Source organism: Equus caballus, chromosome 25 (genome assembly GCF_041296265.1).
Source record: "Equus caballus isolate H_3958 breed thoroughbred chromosome 25, TB-T2T, whole genome shotgun sequence".
Classification (NCBI taxonomy): Eukaryota; Metazoa; Chordata; class Mammalia; order Perissodactyla; family Equidae; genus Equus; species Equus caballus.
In genome coordinates, this window is record NC_091708.1 from 25,177,997 (window position 1) to 25,200,233 (window position 22,237).

The window sequence follows — 22,237 nt, forward strand, 5'->3', positions numbered from 1 at the left end:
TATATACTAGGGATGAATTTTAATAAAAATCCTTAAAACAAAATGTAACATTTCATTTGAATACAACCTTAGGTCAGAAGCTACTATACCTCCTCCTGAAAGATTATTTACATATAATACTTTTCAACTCACATCAGGATTGAGATTGGTGACAAGGAGAACAGAATTTCCTGGTATACCACTAGCCCCAGGAATGGCCATCCTTCCAGTGACAGCAGAGGAGGTGACTGCGAGAGGACCCAGAGCTCCAGGAACAGTTTGGACTGATAAACCTTTTTAAAACATCAAAAGCATTTCATATTCTTGTTATCTGGATAAGTTATATCTGGATATAACTTAAGTAAACAAATGAAGACAAAAACAAAAATATAGAAGAAAATGTGTCAAAGTACCATAAAGATATCAAAGGCTAGTTTTCTGCCTGTCTGTCTGAAAAACAGGTTCCTTATCCTTTAACATTATCACACTCAGTACTCTATTATTTATATAGTACTTTGAAGAGCAACTGAATTCACTGGTTGTAAAAGCCATTAGGCTCTTTGGAGGGTCTATCAACTACAAGCACTCCCTCTGTTTCTTGAAATAGACATATTCCAGCACATTTCTATAAAGGTGACATAATTTTCATATTGAAAATCAGATATAGTAAAAAAAAAAACAAAAAGGCCTTCAGCAGAGGTCACATATGCATGCTAAGTAGTACTGCATGTTCTAAAATTGGACTGTGGTAATGGCTGCGCAATTCTGTACATTTACTAAAAAATCACTGAGTTGTTTACCTAAAACAGGTGACTTGTATACATGCAGAACGCATGACGTTCTGAATGGGAAAAGTGTTTGTAACCTTGTGAAGTGCTATGTAAACATTATTGCCATCAACAATATAGATTTACAGAATTCAGAATTCTTTTGTAACAAGAATTCTCAGAGCTCTCTACTCCTCTAGATATTCCAGAACAACCGAAAATTCTATAATACTGAAATATTGACATTATACACTATACTTAAAACAGCACACTTTCTCACAAGGTCCCACTATTTGTTTTCAGCTTAAAAATTATCTAAACTAAAATCTCTAGTTTATGTAAAATGAACCAGTTCCTTAATTTATTGATTCTTTAAGATCAAAATTCCTTATTACAGATGGAGCCTGGCCTCTTTACCACAAATTATGTAATAAAATTGCAATAGAGTAGACACTTAGATTATTCTGCCCAACAATCTAAAAAGGTTATTACTACCATCATCCTGCTGAATTTTAAAACTGCACAGACCACCTTCTCAGGCTAGATACTTTCCCAAGAAATCTATACTCGCTAGTCCTTCAAATGACCTCTTCCTACGCCCCTCCACCCAACCTTGCAACTTCTGAATAAATAGGTCTCCTATATACTGCCGACAGAACACCTTAGCTATGCTCTAGGGTGTATACGTGTGCGTTATACATACCCCTCTACTAACCCTTAAAAGTCTTATCAACTCAGGAGCCTTCTTTACACAATTTTTCTTTCTTAACTTCTACTACAGTGTTTTATACAGAGTGTGTCAAAAAGAAATATCTAAATATCGAAAATGAGGGAAACCATACATCACTATTTCCAAATGTATATTAAACTTTTGAAGCTTAATTAGATTAAGCTTCAAATACATACACAAAACGTATAATGCCTTGATTTTAATGGAATAGGTAGAGAATTCATGCAATTAAACATAGGTTAAGTCTTAAAACTAGCAAAAACCTCAAACTTAAACCTCAACCTTCTTACCACTCCATCCTTTTTAGTTAACTTCAACCTCTCCATTGACGAGAGAGTGGCTAAAATTCCCAGAATTAGAAAGGTAGGGTAGAAAGATTATTGCCAGAAAACAGGTATGTCGCAATTGACTTATATCCATGAATCAGCTGGAAGCTGGAAATGTAACACTCAGACTAGGTTCAACACTCCAGGCTCCTGACCACCAGCCTCAGTGCTTGCTTTAGGCACCAGAGATAAAAACATAAAGTAACTTTTTTCTTCTCCTTAAGTCATGACCAAATTCATTTTGTTTACTATCTGGCAAAGAGTGAGAGAGCCATTATCAAAGTACTAACCAACTGCTATTTCTTAATTACCTCTATTAGCGAAAGAAAAAAATATATACATCGCCTGAAATAAACAGCACCTATCAGGAAAGACAGAAGCAGCCCATACATTTTATATAATAACTGAAAAGGCAAACCTAGGATTATTTAATATAGTCAACATACAGTTATCTGGCAAGTACAGCGGCAAAGTACAAATGATGTAGAACATATAATGGAATTCTGGGGTTCAGAATGGAACCTAAGAGAATTATCTGTAAATACAAGAAAGCTGTGCATCACACAATGAGCCACTTTTATGATGGAGAGACATAATGCTGTTATTGTAAATGCTCCAAATATGCTAACATTTTTCATCTTAAGTTCCTAGAAAATACAGAACATCATTAAAAAATCATTTCAAATTCAACTTTTTAAAAGAGTCACCTGTACCTTGAGGAAATCCAATGGCTGGGGCAAATCCAGCAGCCCCTGCATATGGTGAGGAAATTATACCGGGTGCACCTAATGGGGAAGAGAAGCTAAAATAAATATACTACCTTCTATAGATGTTAGCAAAGCAGTACAGAATGGTTCTTGGAGGGTGTATTATTGATAAGGAGATTCTGTTATGGAGGAAAGATTTGTTCAACAGGCAATCCTTCGTGTATAACTAAAGAGCCTCTGCCACTGCCAGAGGCTAACTCCTTTCAACTGGCTTTAAGAGCACAGCTTAGCTGTTATTTGGTTTTGAGTTATTAGTTTATTTAGTTTTAGTTTATCTAGTTTTGTTACCGAGGTTGAGATTCTTGCCCTTATTTAGAGCATTGTTTCTATGTGAAAAGCAACAAATACTTATTACATTGCAGTGTACCTATGGGGTACTGACAAGAAGAAACACGAAATAAAAATCCTTGGCTCTGAGAGGCTCAGAAACTAAAAGTATGAATTATAGGAGATTCATATCTTGAGCGTCTAGTGGTTTAAACACAAATATAAGGCAAGTAGTCTAACACGAAGGGATCACAGAGGATTCACTGTGATTGATGGGAGAAGGTTTCTGACGAGGTAAAACTTGAGCTACACATTACGTAACTGAAAAGCACAGGCTTAGTGTGTACCAGATGCTAAACAAATGCTGGTATTCTTCCTGTTCCTTTCAGAAGCCTGGTGATTGTGGCCCATCAACAAAAACAGAAGTTACGTCCACTGGAGGAGTCGGTACAAGCAGGAAAACATTTTAGTTCTGGAAACTGTGAAGGTTGAGTGATGGTAAGACATTCAAATGGAAATGCCCACAGGTGGAAATGAGGGGGCAAACTCAGAATAACCTTTTTTTTTTTTGAGGAAGGTTAGCCCTGAGCTAACTACTGCCAATCCTCCTCTTTTTGCTGAGGAAGACTGGCCCTGAGCTAACATCCATGCCCATCTTCCTCTACTTTATATGTGGGACGCCTACCACAGCATGGCTTGCCAAGCGGTGCCATGTCCACACCCGGGATTCAAACTGGTGAACCCCGGGCCACTGAAGCAAGAATGCACGCACTTAACCACTGCGCCACTGGGCCGGCCCCAGAATAACTATTTTAAGACACATCTTTGTAAATCACCTATGTAGAAATAAATGTGAAAGTCATGAAAATGAGAGCTCCAATAAAAAGGGTACAAGACAAGAAATGAAGAGAGCTAAAAACAGAACCTGGGAGAATTAGTACACTTAAGTGGTAGAGGAAGAGGAACATTCTAAAGGAAAGAGAACAGCCTTAGAAAAAAACAAAAACAAGTGAATTACATAGTCCCTCAGGATCTAGAAGAACAGAGTTTGGGGAAGGGGGGTTCAACAGAAGTCAAAAATAATGAGAAATGTAAAAGGTAAAGAATAGTTTTAGAGCAATAGCGAGATGTTAGATTTAAGAGTCAAAGGGAGGTGTTCTTTTTTTTAATGATAGTGTAATGAGCATATTTATAGGAAGAAGCATGCAGGCTGGATTTTCCAAAGGAGGTAAAAGCTCATTCCCTTCATTAAAGAGAATTATTTACCAGCATTTGTTAAATAGGCAGCTGTGAATTATTAAAATAATTCAAGACAATATAGTCATTAAGAGACTTCAGGGATAGAGCTAGCAGAGCTAGCTTGAAATAGAAAATAAATGAAGATACAAAAAATGAGAATTACTGATAAAATAAGAAGGGAAAGGGGCTGGCCTGGTGGCACAGTGGTTAAGTTCACATGCTCCACCTCAGCAGCCCAGGGTTTGCATGCTGGGGTCCAGGGCATGGACCTACACACTGCTCATCAAGCCATGCTGTGGTGGTGTCCCACATATAAAATAGAGGAGGACTGGCAACAGATGTTAGCTCAGGGGCAATCCTCCTCACCAAAAAAAAAAAAGAAAGAAAGAGAAACATATTTCTTGTAAGCACATTATGAGCCAAACATCCTTCTAGTGCTGAGGAAGCACTGAACAAAGCAGACAAGAATCTCTATCCTTGCTAAACTTACAGTCAAGTAGGCTCTAGATCATAGGTAAAATAATTTATTTTCAAAACAGACATAACTATATTTAAGGAACAAAAGAAGACTTAATTACTGTTGCCAAGTATTCACTTGTCTCTCTTTTTTTAAAAGATTTTATTTTTCCTTTTTCTCCCCAAAGCCCCCCAGTACATAGTTGTATATTCTTACTTGTGGCACGTGGGACGCTGCCTCAGTGTGGCTTGATGAGCAGCGCCATGTCTGCACCCAGAATCCGAACCCATGAAACCCTGGGCCACCAAAGCGGAGCGTGTGAACTTAACCACTCGGCCACAAGGCCGGTCCCTCACTTGCCTCTTCCATGTATCTCTGATGGGTCATGTGACTCGCAGTGCCTCCTATGGGAGGAGCATATGTTTCTATGCAATTTCCACTACACTCAGTTACGTGAGAGGAATACACACATGGCAGGTACCACCTCTATACAGAAGCTTTAAGAGGCATTGTAGGTTTACACAAGCTCTCTTATTTTTTACTTTCTGCCACAAGAACGCCCTGTCTCAAATGGAGTGACGCCTTCAGCCTAGGTCCTCAATCACAGACATGTGAAGGAGGGTTGCAAAAGCTGATTCACAGCTGCCTAAAGGTCAGTCACGTGAGAGAAATAAATGTTTACTCCTGCAAACCACTGAGATTTAGGGGAAGGGGAAAGGAGGTTCTTTTTAAACACACAAAGAGATTAATACAGATGGCTATGGTGGGGGAGGGGTGAGGCAGAAGACTAGCATTAGGTTTTAGAGAAATGAAAAATTTTGAGATAACTATCAAAGAACATTAAACAGTGATAAACGAAAGAATTGGCAGACAATTACCATGGGCCAAATTTTAAATAATGGTTTCCAAGCAAAATACAATTAATAAGAACATTTGTTAAAATGTTACAAAAGAATCATTTATAAAGTTTTCACAAATCTATACTCCTCAAGTAAGCAGAAACAGAAACATTTTAGCAAAGTAACCTGTTAGACAAAAGGTTAGTATCTTTATGAAAAGATTATACAAACCTCTAAGAAAAAGGTTTAAAATTTGAATGACTAAGAATAGGTATTTTACATTTGGAAAATGTACCACCACAATAGCAATTAAGGCAATATAAATTAATAGATAACATTTTTACCTATGAAATCAGTTTATCAGTGTTATTTATAACAGCAAAACCGCAAAGAAATAAGCTTAATGTCCAAAGTGGAGAAGGATTAAATAAATTATGAGTCAGATAAAAGAGAGACATTTAAAATATCGCCAACAGCGTGTATTATGAAAAGACAGCACAATTATGATTTTTAAAAATGTGGGTACAGTAGCAGACTGAATAATACAGACCGTTACTGCAGAAAATGCAGAGTGAAAGAGTAAAAAGATCTTTAAAAACCTAATGGCTGACAAAATGATATTAGGCCAAAAACCTAACCCTGTGAAACTGACCTTTGGTTTTGTCAGCCTCACGGGGTAGGAGACACGATGCAAATTCCAAGGTTAGCCCAAGGAAGGAAGTCAACAGGAGACCCTCATGGCAGTAATCTAGAATTGTAAACCTAAAATAATCCACCCCATTTACACTCCTCCTACACTCACAAGACAGCAAGGAAAGTTGGCCGGCCTTCATGCCTAGCAGAAAAGGGGCTAAAAAGTTCCTGAAAAGTTCTAACCAAAAGCAAGCTGACATGCAAATTCGCAGCCAAAATTCACACCTCTTAGCAGTCCAAAGGAAAATTAATAAAGTTGTGGACTTAGATTGAAATGGTCTCAAACACAGAGCCTTTTATGTCACAGACTAACAAATTCTCTCTGGAGGAACATACAACCTTGACCCTAAGCCTCAAAGAACTCTCACAATTAATCCTCTTAAGTAAAATGAATAACTCAGGCAAAAGAAAAAAGAGAAGTAATATCTAATTGCAGAAAGACAAGTGCAAATATTTCACATGCTGGAATTATCAGATGAAGACTTAAACAGTATGTTTAAAGGAATAAAAGACATGCCAAAATACCCGGAGGGCAGGAGACACTTAAAATTCCTAGACAAATTTAACAACAGAGTAGACAAAAATGAAGACACCATTAGTGAAATGAAAGTTAGTCCCTAAGGAATTATTCAGAATGCAGCTCAGAGAGAGAGAGAAACAGAAAATATATAAGAAAGTTCGACAGACTCAGAACACAGTAAGAATATGTAACAGGTCTAATCAAAGCTCCAGAAAGTAAGAAAAGAAACAGTGGGAAGAGGAAATATCAAAAGATAATATTTAGAAACAATACAACAATCCACCAAATCAAGAAGCCTAATGAGCTCTACTCAGAATAAGTCCTTAAACAGACACATCACACTGAAACTATCAAAGAAACTATCAAAGGATATCAAAGATGAAGACAATGTCTAAAAAATAGCCAGAGAGAAAAGAGCTGAAGTTTACTTGACAGTTGACTTTCTAAGAACAATGAAAATCAGAATATCATAAAATGATGTAATATACTGAAAGAAAAATACCTGTCAACCTAGACTTCTATACTAAGCAAAAATATCTTTCAAAATTGACCAAAAAAAAAAAAAAAAGACATTTTGGACAAATAAAAACTTCAAATATGTTACCAGAGACTTCCTTAAGTGAATGCTAAAAGATGTCCTTCAGGAAAAAGGTAAGTGATCCCAGATGGCATATCTGAGTTGCAAGAAGGAACTAAAAGACCAAAGAGTCATATATGATTTAATGTGAATTAATAGTGACGGTATAAAACAATACTAACACACTGCCAGGTTAAAGTTTAAAAAAATTTAAATAATATCATGAGTTAGGAGGAGGTAAAAGGAGTTAAAGTGTCCTGAAGTTATTGTATTATGCAAGGAAAGGGTACAGTACCATTAAATTTATATTTTGGTAAAATAAATACGGAAGTTAAAAATCCTAGATGAAAAAAAAAATCCTAGATGAGGGGCTGGCCCCGTGGCCAAGTGGTTAAGCTCGAGTGCTCTGCTTTGGGGGCCAGGGTCTCACTGGTTTGGATCCTGGGCGCAGACATGGCCCTGCTCATCGGGTCATGTTGGGGTGGAATTCCATATAGCACAGCCAGAGGCACTCACAACTGGAATATGCAGCTGTGTGCCAGGGGGCCTTAGGGGAGAAGAAGAAGAAGAAGAAAAAAATCCTAGATGAAAATACAAAACAGTGTTAAACTTCAAAAACAGTAGTAGGAAAAACAGAATAATAAATAAACATTAATTCAACAAATATTTTTTGAGTGCCTATTTTGTGTCAGGCACAAAAATCAGTAAACTAAATAGAAAAAAAACCCTACCCTGGTGAATCTTAATTCTAAGTGATAAAAACAGAATAAAAAATAAACATAGTAATTAAGTTAATAAGGTAAGAAAGTGATAAGCACTATAAAAACAACAGAAAGACTCAGGAGTACCGAGGGAGGGCTGGTCAGGGTAGGTCAAAGAAGGCAGCATGAGCAAAATTTGAGGGTCTCTGGGAGAAAAGCACTCCAGGCAGAGGGAATGACCAGTAGAACTATCCAGAGGTGGGAATATACTTAACATGTTCTGAAACAGGAGAGATGTCAGTTTGGTAGGCAGAAAGAGCAATGGGGGAGCATCGAAGGAGATACATATGTCAAAAAAGTAAAACTGGAGTAGACGGTATAGGGCCTTGTAATCCAATTTAAGGGTATGGGCATTTCCTCTGAAAGAAATGGGAATTTTTGGAGGGTCATCAGCATTTGACTGAAATGATATGACTTATTTCTCTCTTCTTATTTACATACAATAAACTGTACACATAGAAAAGGTACTTATCTGAAGAGTCCTGATGTATATTTAAAACACGTGAAACCATCATCATAATCAAAATATTTCCATCACCTCAAAAATTTCCTTGTGTCCCTTTGTAATCCATCTCTCTCCAAATCCTGTCCCCGGGCCACCAGAAATCTGCTTTCTATCACTACAGATTACTATGCATTTCATGGAATTATATATAAACAGAACCACATAGTAGGTGTTCTTTTTTAATGTGGTTTTTTTCATTCATAATAATGTTTTGTCTGGCTTTTTTCATGTAGCATAACCCTGTTGTTCTTATCAACTTATTCCTTTTTGTTGCTGAAAAATATTTCACCACATCGATAAACTACATCTTGTTTATCCATTCACCTACAGAACATTTCTAGAATTTAGAATAGAATATTTCTAGATTTTGTCACTACAAATAAAATTACTATAAACATTTATTTATGTACAAGTATTTGTGGACACAAACTTTCATTTCTCTTGGGAAAATGACGGGGTAAAATGGCCAGGTCATATTGCAGGTGCTCATTAAACTTTTTAAGAAACTGCCAAACTCTTTTCTAAAGTGGTTGGACCTAAATTTTACATTGCCGCCAACACACTATGCTAGAGAAAGATGTTCCACATCCTTGGTACAATAAGCTTTTTAAATTTTAGCTATTCTAATGGGCATGCAGTAAGATCTTAGTGATTTTCATTTCCATTTCTCTGATAACCAGAGATGCTGAGCATCTTTTCATGTGTTTATCGCCATTCATACACCATCTTTTGCCCATTTTCAAAACTGGCTTCTTTGTTTTCTTATTATGGAACTATACGAGTTATTTATATAACCTGATATAATTAATTTGTCTGATACATGTGTTGCAAATATTTTTCTTCAAGTCTGTAGCTTGCCTTTTGGTTTTCTTTTCCTCTTCTTCTTCTTCTCCCCAAAGCCCCTCAGTACATGCTTGTATATTCTAGTTGTGGGTCCTTCCAGTTCTGCTATGTGGGATGCAGCCTCAGCATGCCTTGATGAGAGGTGCTAGGTCTGCGCCCAGGATGCAAACAGGCGAAACCCTGGGCAGCTGAAGCAGAGTGCAGGAACTTAACCACTCGGCCACTGGGCCAGTACCCTTGGTTTTCTTGCATAAATTTCCCTTTATGGTTTGTGCTTTTTTGTGTTCTATCTAAGAAACCTTTGCATGTCCTCAGAGGTTACAAAGATTTTCTATGCTTTCTTCTACAAGTCTTATAGATTTAAATTTTACATATAGGTCTAAGATTCTTTTCAAGTCAATCTGTCAGTACGGTGTGAGATAAGGATCAATGTTTTTTTTTTCCAATATAGATAGCCACCTGTACAAAAACTATGTGTTGAAAGATTTTTCTTCCCCTTTTGAATTTTTTTTAAAAGATTTTATTTTTCCTTTTTCTCCACAAAGCCCCCCAGTATGTAGTTATATATATATTTTAGTTGTGAGTCCTTCTAGTTGTGGTATGTGGGATGCTGCCTCAGCATGGCCTGATGAGTGGTGCCATGTCCACACCCAGGATTCGAACCAGTGAAACCCCAGGCGGTCAAAGCTTATCGCACGAACCTAACCACTCGGCCACGGGGTTGACCCCTCCCTTTTGAATTTTACATTGGCAATTTTGTGGAAAACCAACTGACTACATAGGTATGGGTCTATTTCTAGACTCTCTATCCTGCTTCACTAATCAATATATCTATCCTTTCAACACTACAAACTGGCTTGATTATTTTCTTTTCCCATTTCTATACAAATTTTACAAGTTCAGTGCATCTTACTAAAGTAAGAAAAAGAAATTATTAAGAGTTTATCAAGATTGCTGAATATGAAATGAAGAAACAACAATGCATTTCTATATTAGCAACAGTTAGAAAACAAAGTAACAATGATAGCTAAAACTTACACTGTACCTTTCCCAGGAACCATTCTAAATCTTCATGTACATTAGCATATTTACGGTTCATCATAAGCCTACCAGTTAGGTACTATTTTTATGCTCATTTCACATGTGAAGAAACAAAAGAGCAGAGCAGTTCAGCAATTTGCCCAAGGTTTCACAGATCATAAATAAGAGGTCTAAAATGAGAATCTAAAAAGTATGGTTCTTAGGAATAAATCTAACAAAACATGAAAATCTTTACAGAGAAAAGTCACCAAACTTTACTGAAAGATGTTAAGGAACATTCGAATGAATGGAGAGATGTACAGTGTTCAAAGACTGGAAGATTCTACTGTAAGAGGTCAATTATCTTCTAAGTGACTTATAAAGTCAACGTAATCCAATCAAAACCCCAGTAGCTTTATTTTTTTTTGAGGACTTGACAAGCTGACTCTAAAATTCATGTGTAAATGGTCAGGAATTGTCAAGATGCTCTTGAAGAATAAGGTAAAAAGACTTCCTCTATCAGATAGTGAGACTTGTAGTAATGACGAAAGGAAAGACAAATAAATAGACCAATGAACAACGCCCAGAAAACTATTTAAGAAAACTATTAAGCAAATATTAAGCTGAATGGTATATGTTAGCAATTCTGAAAATACTTTTGGTATATTATATAATTGAGCAAATAAGTAAATATATTGAGGCTAATGAAAACTAGATTTCTCATTCCTGAAGAAGGGCGTTACAACATAAAAGGGTGCTGGATTAGAATTGGAGGTATCAGTTAAAACTTGTGGGTTTTTTTAAACAAATACACAGAGAAATATATTTATGAAGTACATACATATATTTATCTTAGTCATGTCCATTTAAAGTGCTTAGAAACAATGATTCTCTATTAGCAATGAGCACATCTAACGCCTAGACATTGATTTCCAAACGTCATTTCCCACTAAAAGGAACCAGGATTCATTGGAGAAATGGCTGATTGCAGTGTTAAGGCAGGGAAGGTAAAAATCTGAAATATCTTCTGCCAGAAAGAAGGGAGCGCTCAAACAATGATGGAGACATGGCAAAAGGCCACATAGGCCAAAGTGAAAGAGCTCCTACTGGCCAAATTTGGGATAGTTTGAACATAAAATGAAAAATGATAGTACAAAATTATAACCCATAGAATAAGAATCTACACGTGCATACTGACACGAAAATAGAAATAAATATAACGAGTAGCAATTAAGCCATAGAGATGTAATGCACAGTATAATATAGACAGTAATACTCTACTACAATTATGTGATAAATATCAATCAGCAAGTATATTACACTATATTAATGTATAAAGGTAACACATTGTACACCTTAAATTCACACAATGTTATATGCCAAATTTATGCAAAATAAATGAAGGAAGGAAGTGGTGGTAAGAAAGAAGTCCTTCATAATAAAATCCCAGCTAATAAATGTAGAAAGCATGATGGTATTAGCAAATCACCAATATGGCAACCATCAGTTAACAATTTCGGCGATGGATGCTAAAACTAAAGGATGAAAAGTGATAAGGAACAGTATATTTATATAGTCTCAACGTTGTTTCCCTACAAATAATTACAAAAGAAAACCGTAACTTTCCTGGAAAGAAACTTGGTACAAGCCACTTTAATAACTGATCAAAGTTAATACCACCAGGAACAGGATAAACTGGCATCATGGGCCTCCTGATGTAATGAACTAAGACAGACACATAATTTCAGGAAAAAAATTAGACACTCATACTGAGAGACATTCTATAAAATATCCAACCTGAACTCTTAAAAAATGCAAAGGTCATGAAACACAAAGAATGAGGAAATGTTCCAAATTAAAGGATTCTAAAGAGACATGACAGGGGCCAGCCCTGTGGCCGAGTGGTTTAGTTCACATGGCCCACTTCAGCAGCCCGGGGTTCACTGGTTTGGATCCTGGGCATGGACCTAGTACCACTCATCAAGCCATGCTGTGGTGGCATCCCACATAGGGGAACTAGAAGAACCTACAACTGGGATATACAACTATGTGCTGGGGCTTTGGGGAGGGGAAAAATGGGAGACATGACAAATAAATTAGCCTGATACTGGTTTGGATCTTTACCAGAAAAAATTCTCGTATAGAGAATATGATTTTGCAACTGGCAAAATCTTAAAAAGGTCTATGGATTAGATAATAGTATTGTATAAATGTTAATTTCCTGATTTTGATAACTGAACTGTATTTACAAAAGAATGTCCTTGTTCTTAGAAAATATATGATGAGTATTTAGAAGTAAAGGGGCATCATACCTGCAACTTACTCTTCAATGATTCAGGGGGAAAAAAAACTACCTACCAAACCCCCCTCCAACACACACACACACAAAATCAGGAGATGATAAAGCAAAGGGGACATGATATTAACAACTGGGGAATATGAATGAAGGATACAAAGAAATTCTTTGTACTACTCTTGTAACTTAAATTGTTTCAACAAAAATTTATTAAAATACTATGAACTTTAGAATGTAAGTATATATCTTTATAATGTCAGGGTAATAAGATTTCTTATAACAAAACACAAAATATAAAGGAAATGACAAAGAAATTTGACTACATAAAAATAGCACAAAGAGAATGAACCAATAAGCCAAAAACGGGAGAAACTATTTGCAACACACATAACCAAGAAAGGACTAGTGTCTGGGATATATAAAGAATTCCTACAAATAAACAAGAAGAAACAAGAAACCAAACACAAAAATAGGGAAAAGAGTGGAAGAGAAAATTCATAAGGGAGAATGACCAATACACAAATAAGTTCAACTCATCAGTACGTCAGGAAAATTTCATAGCAGCATTGTTCAAATAGCCACAAACTAAAATAACCCAAATGTCTATCAACAGGAGAATGCATAGACAAACTGCGGTGTATTATACAAGAATCTGGATCTCACAGTACTGAGAATAAGCGACAGCTACATGTATGGATGGGGATGAATCACAAGTCACACACAAAATAAACAGCACGATTCCATTTACATAAAGTTCTAAATACAAGAGGAAAAGATTTTAAATTAGCACTTAGGGCTGCATAATGAGTGGTTAAAAAAAACAAGCAAGACGCAGAAAAATAAAAGAACGATTATGATCAAATTTGAGACTATAGTTATCTTGGGGCTGGGAGAGTAGGAACACAATCAATGAGAGGGTTACAAAGAGTGTTTCTTCAGTATGTGTATATATTTTATTTCTCAACCTGGGTGGTAATCACAAGGGTATTAAAAAATGTATTTACATATTCTATAAACTTTTCTGTAAGTATAATATATATCACTAAAATCGGGGACTGAGTGTTTACAACTTATCCCTAAGAACTTTAAAAGGCAACTTGTACAGCCAGAAAGGTAAGAAAAAAGGCAGGAAACTGTGGTGTTTCAGAAGCCAAGAGAAAAAAGGAGGGAATAGTGAACTCTGTCAAATACTAGTGAGAGGCAGAGTAAACTTTCACAGCATATATAAAAAAGTATTACTCTTTGTTTGATGAATCACTTATCTTAGGATGTAGACATTACTTTGCAATGACTAAGGATTTATTAATACACTGAAAAAGGATGTTAATATTCTATTTCGTATTCAGAAACCAAAATTCTTAATCATATTTTTAAAATGTCCTCCTCCCACAATGCAGAAGATTAATTATACCAGTAGTCTATATTCAATTACTGGAATAAGTGCAGTTCTGCATTTGATAGCCAAGTTTTAGCAAACTTGAGAGCCTTAATTTCCATCACTGTTATTGAAATGGTAATTACAAAGACTTTTGGGTCTGCCAAATTGGACATATAAGTAGAGGCTGGCAACAAATATAAAACACAAAAATTTGGTCAGACCAAAACAGAAACTTAAAAAATTTTAGGAACATGAACTGAACAATTCACTTGACTTTTTCAGTTAGAGACAACAAAAAGCTTTTATCTTAAAGTTACAAACTGTTTCCTAAGAAATTTTGGACAACCATTTGGCCAAAAATTCTTTGTTCTCAATGAAAATGGACTAAATACCACTTAGGGTCTCAATTAGCAATATTTTATGCTGTCATTTGGGAAAGGAAAACAATCACAAAGGGAAATAAAACTTCAATACTTTAAATAATAAACCACACTTTTGAGAACTGCAGAACCACAAAGTACACATGTTAACCTAATGATACACCAACTGGGTCCTCCACTGCTTCTTCCTTTACAGAAAGGTTCATTTTTAAAGTATAAATATATTGAGAACTAATTTTAAATAAAAAAAGAAGCTCTTCAATGTGACGTTTACAGAGACAATTCAGAAGGCTGTATTTTTATTAATGCAAAAATGCAACTTCACACAAGCTTATGGTAAAGATGGAAGCTGTGATATTTAAAAAAACAAAGCAAAATAAAATATATCTTCTTCTTTGAATAAAGGAAGAACATACCACTAATTTAGGCCCTTGTTTTAAAATATCACTACTTAAAAAGGGAAAATTATTTCTCCCAAGAGCACTTACACCAATATTCTGCTGACTATAAACCAACATATTTAAACAAATGTTAATACATAACACTATTAACTTGAAGCAAATGGCTGTACAGCTTATAAAGAACGAGTAATATTAATATTAGAAAATAAATTTGCAACTCAATTTCAGAAATTCACTTGTTTTGCCAACTAATAGAATCTACTAACATTGAGATTTAATTAATGAACACATTTTGTTCCATGACTCTTGCTTTCCTTTAGAAATCCTGACAGAATCCAAGAAAAAGGCTAACTGACATATATGGATTAATAATTGAAACTTGCAACTTCAGAAAACTTGCTTCGTGACTCAAAACAGAACTACTCACCAAAAGCAGCAGCCATAGGGGGCTCAAGGGATGGCTGGCCATCACCAGTAGGAAGGTCTAAGCGGGTGAAGTCTCTGCTTTTGTCATTATTATATTTCACATTAAGGCTGGTGAGCTTGGAGAAGTCAATACGCAGAGTGCAGCATGCATTATAGATATTCTGGCCATCCAGAGCCTAAAGCATGTAAGAAAGGAACTCATGTTTTGCAAGACAACAACAATGATAAATCAAGTAGCCTCTACTTTGACACAGAGTAGCAATCAGGTGTAAAGCAGAGAGCACTGGACTAAAAGCCAAAGATCTGTTTATCTTCCACCTCTGTCACTAACTGTGTGAGCCTACGAGAGAAAAAGAGAATCTCTAACTCAGTTTTTTCACCTGTAAAATAAGGATAATCTCTATCTTGTTAGTAGTAAAATCAAATGAAAGAGGAGAAATGCAAAAGCTTGGAAGACTATTATACATTACTGTACACTGTACTAGCTGTTATTATGGTTATTTTGTCCATAGCAAATATTTAAAGATATTTTAATTTTACATTTCATCTTAATTCTTTTTAGTCTGGTTTATATAGGTTAAGATAAAGCCTTTATAAACAGTATTTGTCAGAACCACAATAGATGAAATATTATAGGCCACTTATTTTTTCTCTTGTAAATTTATTTTGAATATTGAATATCTGAATAATAGGCCAAGGAAAATTTGGAGTCAGTTCTGATACAAGACTAAAGATCAATAACCCCTCCCTTCACAATAATACCAATTTACCAAAGGGATATTTGTAGCCACTTACGGCTTCAACGAATGCTCAAATTTATAAAAAGAGATACCAGAAGCTAAAACATATAAAAAACAACCAAAAAATACACAAAAACCCCTGACTTATAGTAATAGTTATTGACAAGTATGCCATCATAAAGGTACAAAATCATACACACAAGTAGAAGGTACAATAAATATAAAGGCTATCTTCCTAATCAAGAGCCAGACACTGTATGGCACACAAAAGTAATATAAACCTTAGTCCCTATCTTTGAAAAGAAATTAGAAATAAATCAGATACCGATACAAGACAGAATTAGGGTTAGGGAGAGATCTCAGCAGGAGATGGGTCAAATATAACCAAATTGAAGGTGAAGTTCTATAATCCTGTCAAAAGTCAAGCAACTCATGTACTAAAAAAAAAAAAAAAAGACACTGAATTGCCAGCAGCTTATTTCCTAAGATTTAGTGTCTTCACCAATTCAGAGCTCAACAAGATTCAACACCGAATATGGGTGCAAAAATAGTGAAATCAATTAATCTTTAGCTGATTTAATAGAAGTAAATGAAGGCACAAGGGCAAGATAATGCTATTTTATTAGTCAGATTATGTCAGGAGTACTGTGCTCAACTCTAGACTTTAAACATGACAAACAGAAATGAGTCCCAGAGATCTGAGAAATGATAGGTGATTTGAAACCATTTCATATGGAGAAAGAAGTAATTTTTAGCTCACTATAATTACCATTTTGGCATAATGCGCATTCAATGGGTCAGCATACTGAAGCAAGGCTTGAAACTGATTATTCTTTGTAAAGGTGATAATCTTCAAGACTGTGCCAAATTTAGAAAATATCTGGAAAAAAGTTCACATTAGGTCAAATCTAAGAAAAAAAATCAAGTTAGTGTTCCTTTGTAAATACAATTTGATTCATGAACCCCATTTTTAAATGAAAATAATTTCCTCTATTAAAACTATTGGTACCAAAATGACATAAATCAAGCCTAACATGTTAATGTTTCAACATCCATGCGTGACTTAAAACTGAGCCTGACACACAATAAACACTCATATTTAACCTAGTTTACAGCATGTCATAAACAGCAAAACGCTAACAGGAGGCTACAGCAAGAATTAATGCTGTAAGATAATGGTCTTACAAAGCATACAGATGGAAGTACAACAGTCACATGGATCAACCACTTCCCCCTGAGAATCAGCATTTACTTTTTAAGCATTTTTTTTTAAAGATTGGCACCTGAGCTACCATCTGTCACCAGTCTTCTATTTCTTCTTCTTCTTCTTCTCCCCAAAGCCCCCCAGCACATAGTTACATATTCTAGTTGTGGGTCCTTCTAGTCCTACTATGTGGGACGCGGCCTCAGCATGGCTTCATGAGTGGTGCCATGACTGTGCCCAGGATCCAAACCGGGAAAACCCTGGGCCACTGAAGTGGGGTGCCTGAACTTAACCACTCGACGATGGGGCTGGCCTTCCTACTTTTTTGAGATTTTATAGACAGAGAAACCACAAAATTAGAGGCTGCTGTAGTAATTCATCAAATACGCACAGAGCACGGTTCTAGGCACTGGGAAATCAGCAGTGAACAAAACAGAGATTGGCCTAAGTCTCTGCTCTTATGAAGATGATAAACAAGCAAATAAATAACAAATGTTTGGTCATAAAAAAGTGCTATAAATAAAAAAGGAAAAGGATGAGAGTGAACTGGAATGCAAGTTGGGAAGGTACAAGAGTGGTGAGGAAAGGCCTCTCTGGGGGCCAGTCCTGTGGCTGAGTGGTTAAGTTCGTGCGCTCCGCTTTGGCGGCCCAGGGTTTTGCCGGTTCGGATCTTGGGCTCAGACATGGCACCACTCATCAGGCCACACTGAGGTGGCACATGTCACAACTAGAAGGACTCATAAATAAAACATACAACCATGTACTGGGGGGATTTGGGGAGGAAAAGCAGGGGAAAAAAAAAAAAAGATTGGCAACAGTCGTTAGCTCAGGTGCCAATCTTAAAAAAAAAAAAAAGAAAGGCCTCTCTGGAGTGTCTTTGGAGAAGAGGAATTAACAGAGGGCGGGGAAGGTTTCCTGACAGATCCCTGTCTACCAGCGCTCTTACAACACTCGTTCTACTTTACCACCACAAAGGTTCATGGCCACGCTTACTACAATGCATTTTGTTTTCCTCCAACATCCCATTTTAATTTTGGATCTTAATAAGCCAGAAACTTGACCTTCTTCTGCTCCTAAGAATAAAAGATTTAAGTATTCCCTATGCTGGTAAAAAGTGGCTGTTATCAGGGCTGGCCCACGGCCAAGTGGTTAAGTTTGCGCGCTCCACTTTGGCAGCCTGGGGTTTGCCTCTTTGGATCCTGGGCAGGGACCTACACACCGCTAATCAAGCTGTGCCATGGTGGCATCCCACATAGAAGAACTAGAATGACTTACAACTAGGATGTGCAACTATGTACTGGGGCGTTGGGTAGAAAAAATGAAGAAAAAGAAAAAAGAGGAAGACTGGCTCAGGGCCAATCTTCCTCAGTAAAAAACCATAAAAAAAAAAAAAAGGCTGTTATCAAATACTATGTATGAGTGTCCTTAATAGGCAAATGGTCCTGCTTTCTAATTATCAAAAAAGAATGATCAAAACATACAGATGGCCAACAGATACATGAAAAGATGCTCAACATCAGTAACCAACAGGGAAATGCAAATCACAACCACAATGAGATACCACCTCACACCTGTCAGAGTGGCTATTACCAAAAAGACAAAAAATAAGTGTTGGCGAGGATGTGGAGAAAAGTGAAACCTTGTACACTGTTGCTGGGAACGTAAATTGGTGCAGCCATTATGGAAAACAGTACGGAGGTTTCTCAAAAAATTAAAAAATAGACTACTATATGATCCAGCAATTCCACTTCCAGGTATTTATCTGAAGAAAACTAAAGCATTAACTGGAAGAGATACGCGCACCCTTACGTTCATGGCAGCATTATTTACAATAGCCAAGATATAGAAGCAATCTAAGTGTCTATCAATAGATGACTGGATAAAAAAGAGGTGGTGTACACACACACACACACACACACACACGAGAATACCACTCACCATAAAAAACAATGAAACCTTGCCATTTGGGACAACATGGATGGACCGAGAGGGGATTATGCTAAATGAAATAAGTAAGAGAAAGGCAAAAACTGTATGACTTCACTTCGGTGTGAAATCTAAAAAACAAAACAAACAAAGATAAAACAGAAACAAACTCAAACTGGTGATCAGCAGAGGGGAGGGAGATGGGAAGATGGGCAAAACAGGTAAAGGGGATTAAGAGGTACAAATTTCCAGTTATAAAAAAAAGTAAGTCATGGGGATGTAATGTACATCCCTTTATCTACAAACACTCCCTAGGTGAGGCCATCCAATCCAATGGCATTAATTACCACCCATATGCTGATGATCACCAAACCTTCAGCCCTGAATTCCTTATGCCCAATCCAGATTTCCCAATTGTCTATTCAACATCTCCCACCTGAATGTCTAATAGATATCTCAAACTTAACATGTCCAAAACACACTCTTGATTCCTGCTATACCTCCCATCCCTGCCCCAAATCTTTTTCTCTCCCTAGTCTTTACTAACTTAGAATAAGAACTCTATTTTACCAGAGGCTCGCATCCAAAATCTGAAAGGCATTCTTGATTACTCTTTCTCTTCATAACCCACATCTATTCAACCCATCAGCAAATCCTTTCAAATACATGCATAATCACCACTTCCCGTGCCCATGTTCTCACCTGGGTCACCACCATCTCTCATTTAGACTATGACAAGAACCTCCACTTATGCCTACTTAACAAGTTAATGTTTATTCTTAACAAGAGTGATTATGTTAAAACATAAATCTCTCATCTCACTCTTCTACTCAAAATCCTCCAACGGCTTCCCATCTTACTCAGTGTAAAGATTATAAAGGTTCTGCATCAGCTGGCTCCTAACCCCTTCCCTGACCCTAGCATTTATGGCTTCCCTACTTTTCACACTCCAATGACATAGCTTATCTCTGACACTTGAACACATTAAGTATGCTTCCATTTCAGGGACTTTGCACTTGCTGTTCTTTCTGAATGGGTCACGATTCTACCACATATACAGGTAACTTACAACCTCATATCCTTCAAGTTTCTATTCAAATGTCATCATATTGGAAACACCTCCCCTAACTTGCCTCATCTGAAATAGCACCACTTCTCAGTCACCCTCAATCCGCCTTCCATGAGCTCAAGGAAAAATACTAGCTTCTACAGACGTTAGAAACCAGTTTAGCTAATGCCAACTCTTCAGCAAAGAATATAAAATAATCCGCTAATTAATTATAACAGGTGTAACCTACTCCACACTTCCAGAAATTATATCTTACTCACAAAACTACAAGGGCAAGAATCAATTTCTTACAATGCAATTTACTAGCATTTGATAATTACAGTTAACATTTCTTGAATGCTTAATATGTCCCAGGCACTGCTCTAAGTGCTTTAAATGCATTAATTTGTGTAATCCTCACAATGAAAGTACAAAACAGACACCATCTTCATCCCCGTTATACAAATAAGACAAAGATGGAGAAGGGGTAAGTTACTTGCCCAAAGCTATAGAGGCATTAAGTGGTAAAGGCAGGATTCAAACCCGCTCAAACCCTGTATCCTTAATCATTATGCTATACTACACTTTAGTTGGCTAATGGGATAGAGTGCCGGGGGGAGAGGGCTTAGTTAATGTAATTAGAGAAAGACTCTCTAAGGAGGGGAATTTGAGCTGAAAACTGAATGATGCAGATTCAGCTAAGTGACTCTCTCAGTGAAGAATGTTCTAGGCCTAAGAAACAGAAAACAAAAATGGACTAAGACAGGAACGAGCTCGGGGAAGGATGCGGGGTCAAAGTGCCAGAACAGCCAGAGTGCTAAATGAGCAGAAGAGCATTAGGAAATGAGGTTAGAGATGGAGAGAGGTCTGCGTGTGGGGACCTTAAGGGCCTTGGTAAGGAGTCTGGTTTTACTCCAACAGAAATGGGAAGGAGGATTAAACAAGGGAGTGTTATACCCGAAAGGCTGGGAGTCCTATCCCCGTGGGTCACTGTGGAGGACTCTCAGAATTACTGCTCTTCACCTCAAGGACCTTATGATCTTTTGGGGAAAAAACTAGGTTTCTTACTGCTCTCAGGGAGATGATAAATGGAATGACAGGACAGGACCATATGACCCTGGCTAAGCTCACTGCTGACTGAAGGCAGTGAGCCACAGGTGCAAGAACATCTTTTGTAAATCAGTATAAGTCAACAGTAGTACACTGTTACAGTAGCAAAGCCAAACACACTCTGCTGACGGATCACAGAGTGTTCAATGTCACTTTGTGGGACAAACAGAAAAGAAGAAAATCCACCAAGAACAAAGCCAATCACTTAAGTAACTGCTGAACCCTTTTAGGGAACAAAAGGTGGCTATGGATACCACTGTTAAAGCCCTCCCTAGCATATGCTTCACAAATGCACATATTCAGAAAATGGTACTCAGGAAACCATCCTAGGGAACACAGTAGGTTTGTTTTTTTAAACATTTTTATTTATTTATTTTTTGAGGAAGATTAGCCCTGAGCTAACATCTGCCGCCAATCCTCCTCTTTTTGCTGAGGAAGACTGGCCCTGAGCTAACATCTGTGCCCATCTTCCTCTACTTGATATGTGGGATGTCTGCCACAGCATGGCTCAACGAGCAGTGCATAGGTGCACACCCAGGATCTGAACCAGTAAACCCTAGGCCACAGAAACGGAACGTGCAAACTTAACTGCTGTGCCACGGGGCCGGCCCCCACAGAAGGCTTTAATAAATTTTATATTTTGAAATTTACAGGCATGGCACAGAAACTGTATTGGGAAATGTATCTGGGCTCTACTGCCAATTGGTACAATGACTATGGCAAATTAACTTTACTTCTAAGAGTCTCATTTTCCTTATGTGTAAAATGTGGTAATAGGGTAAGATGCATTTCAGTTCTTAAATACACATGCACAAACACACTCCTATGACTCTTCACTTAGTAGTAAAAATCCAAAGGTTTGGAAAACAGTTAAATGATTCTGGACTGGCATGGCATCATGCTGTTCAAAGTACATTGATATATAAATATGAAAATAACCATATAATATGTTTTAGTGTTTTAATATTTTAACATATGAGACGACAAGTATAGCGAAATGGAATCAGTAAGTAGTTAAAGGGGACAAAAACTAAATGA

The 22,237-nt window shown here is 36.9% G+C and overlaps 1 protein-coding gene across 11 annotated transcripts in view; it reads right to left on the bottom strand.

Annotated features, from left to right (window-relative positions):
- Positions 1 to 22,237, bottom strand: part of PTBP3 (polypyrimidine tract binding protein 3) — a 101,588-nt gene that overhangs the window by 11,350 nt on the left and 68,001 nt on the right. For all 11 annotated transcript variants that reach the window (XM_070251355.1, XM_070251352.1, XM_070251357.1 and 8 more), the window contains 4 exons: positions 16,681 to 16,791; positions 15,173 to 15,347; positions 2,516 to 2,587; positions 133 to 272 (listed from right to left, as the gene is read on the bottom strand). In XM_070251355.1, the coding sequence (XP_070107456.1) occupies positions 133 to 272; positions 2,516 to 2,587; positions 15,173 to 15,347; positions 16,681 to 16,791 (498 nt within the window). The remainder of the gene's footprint in view (positions 1 to 132; positions 273 to 2,515; positions 2,588 to 15,172; positions 15,348 to 16,680; positions 16,792 to 22,237) is intronic.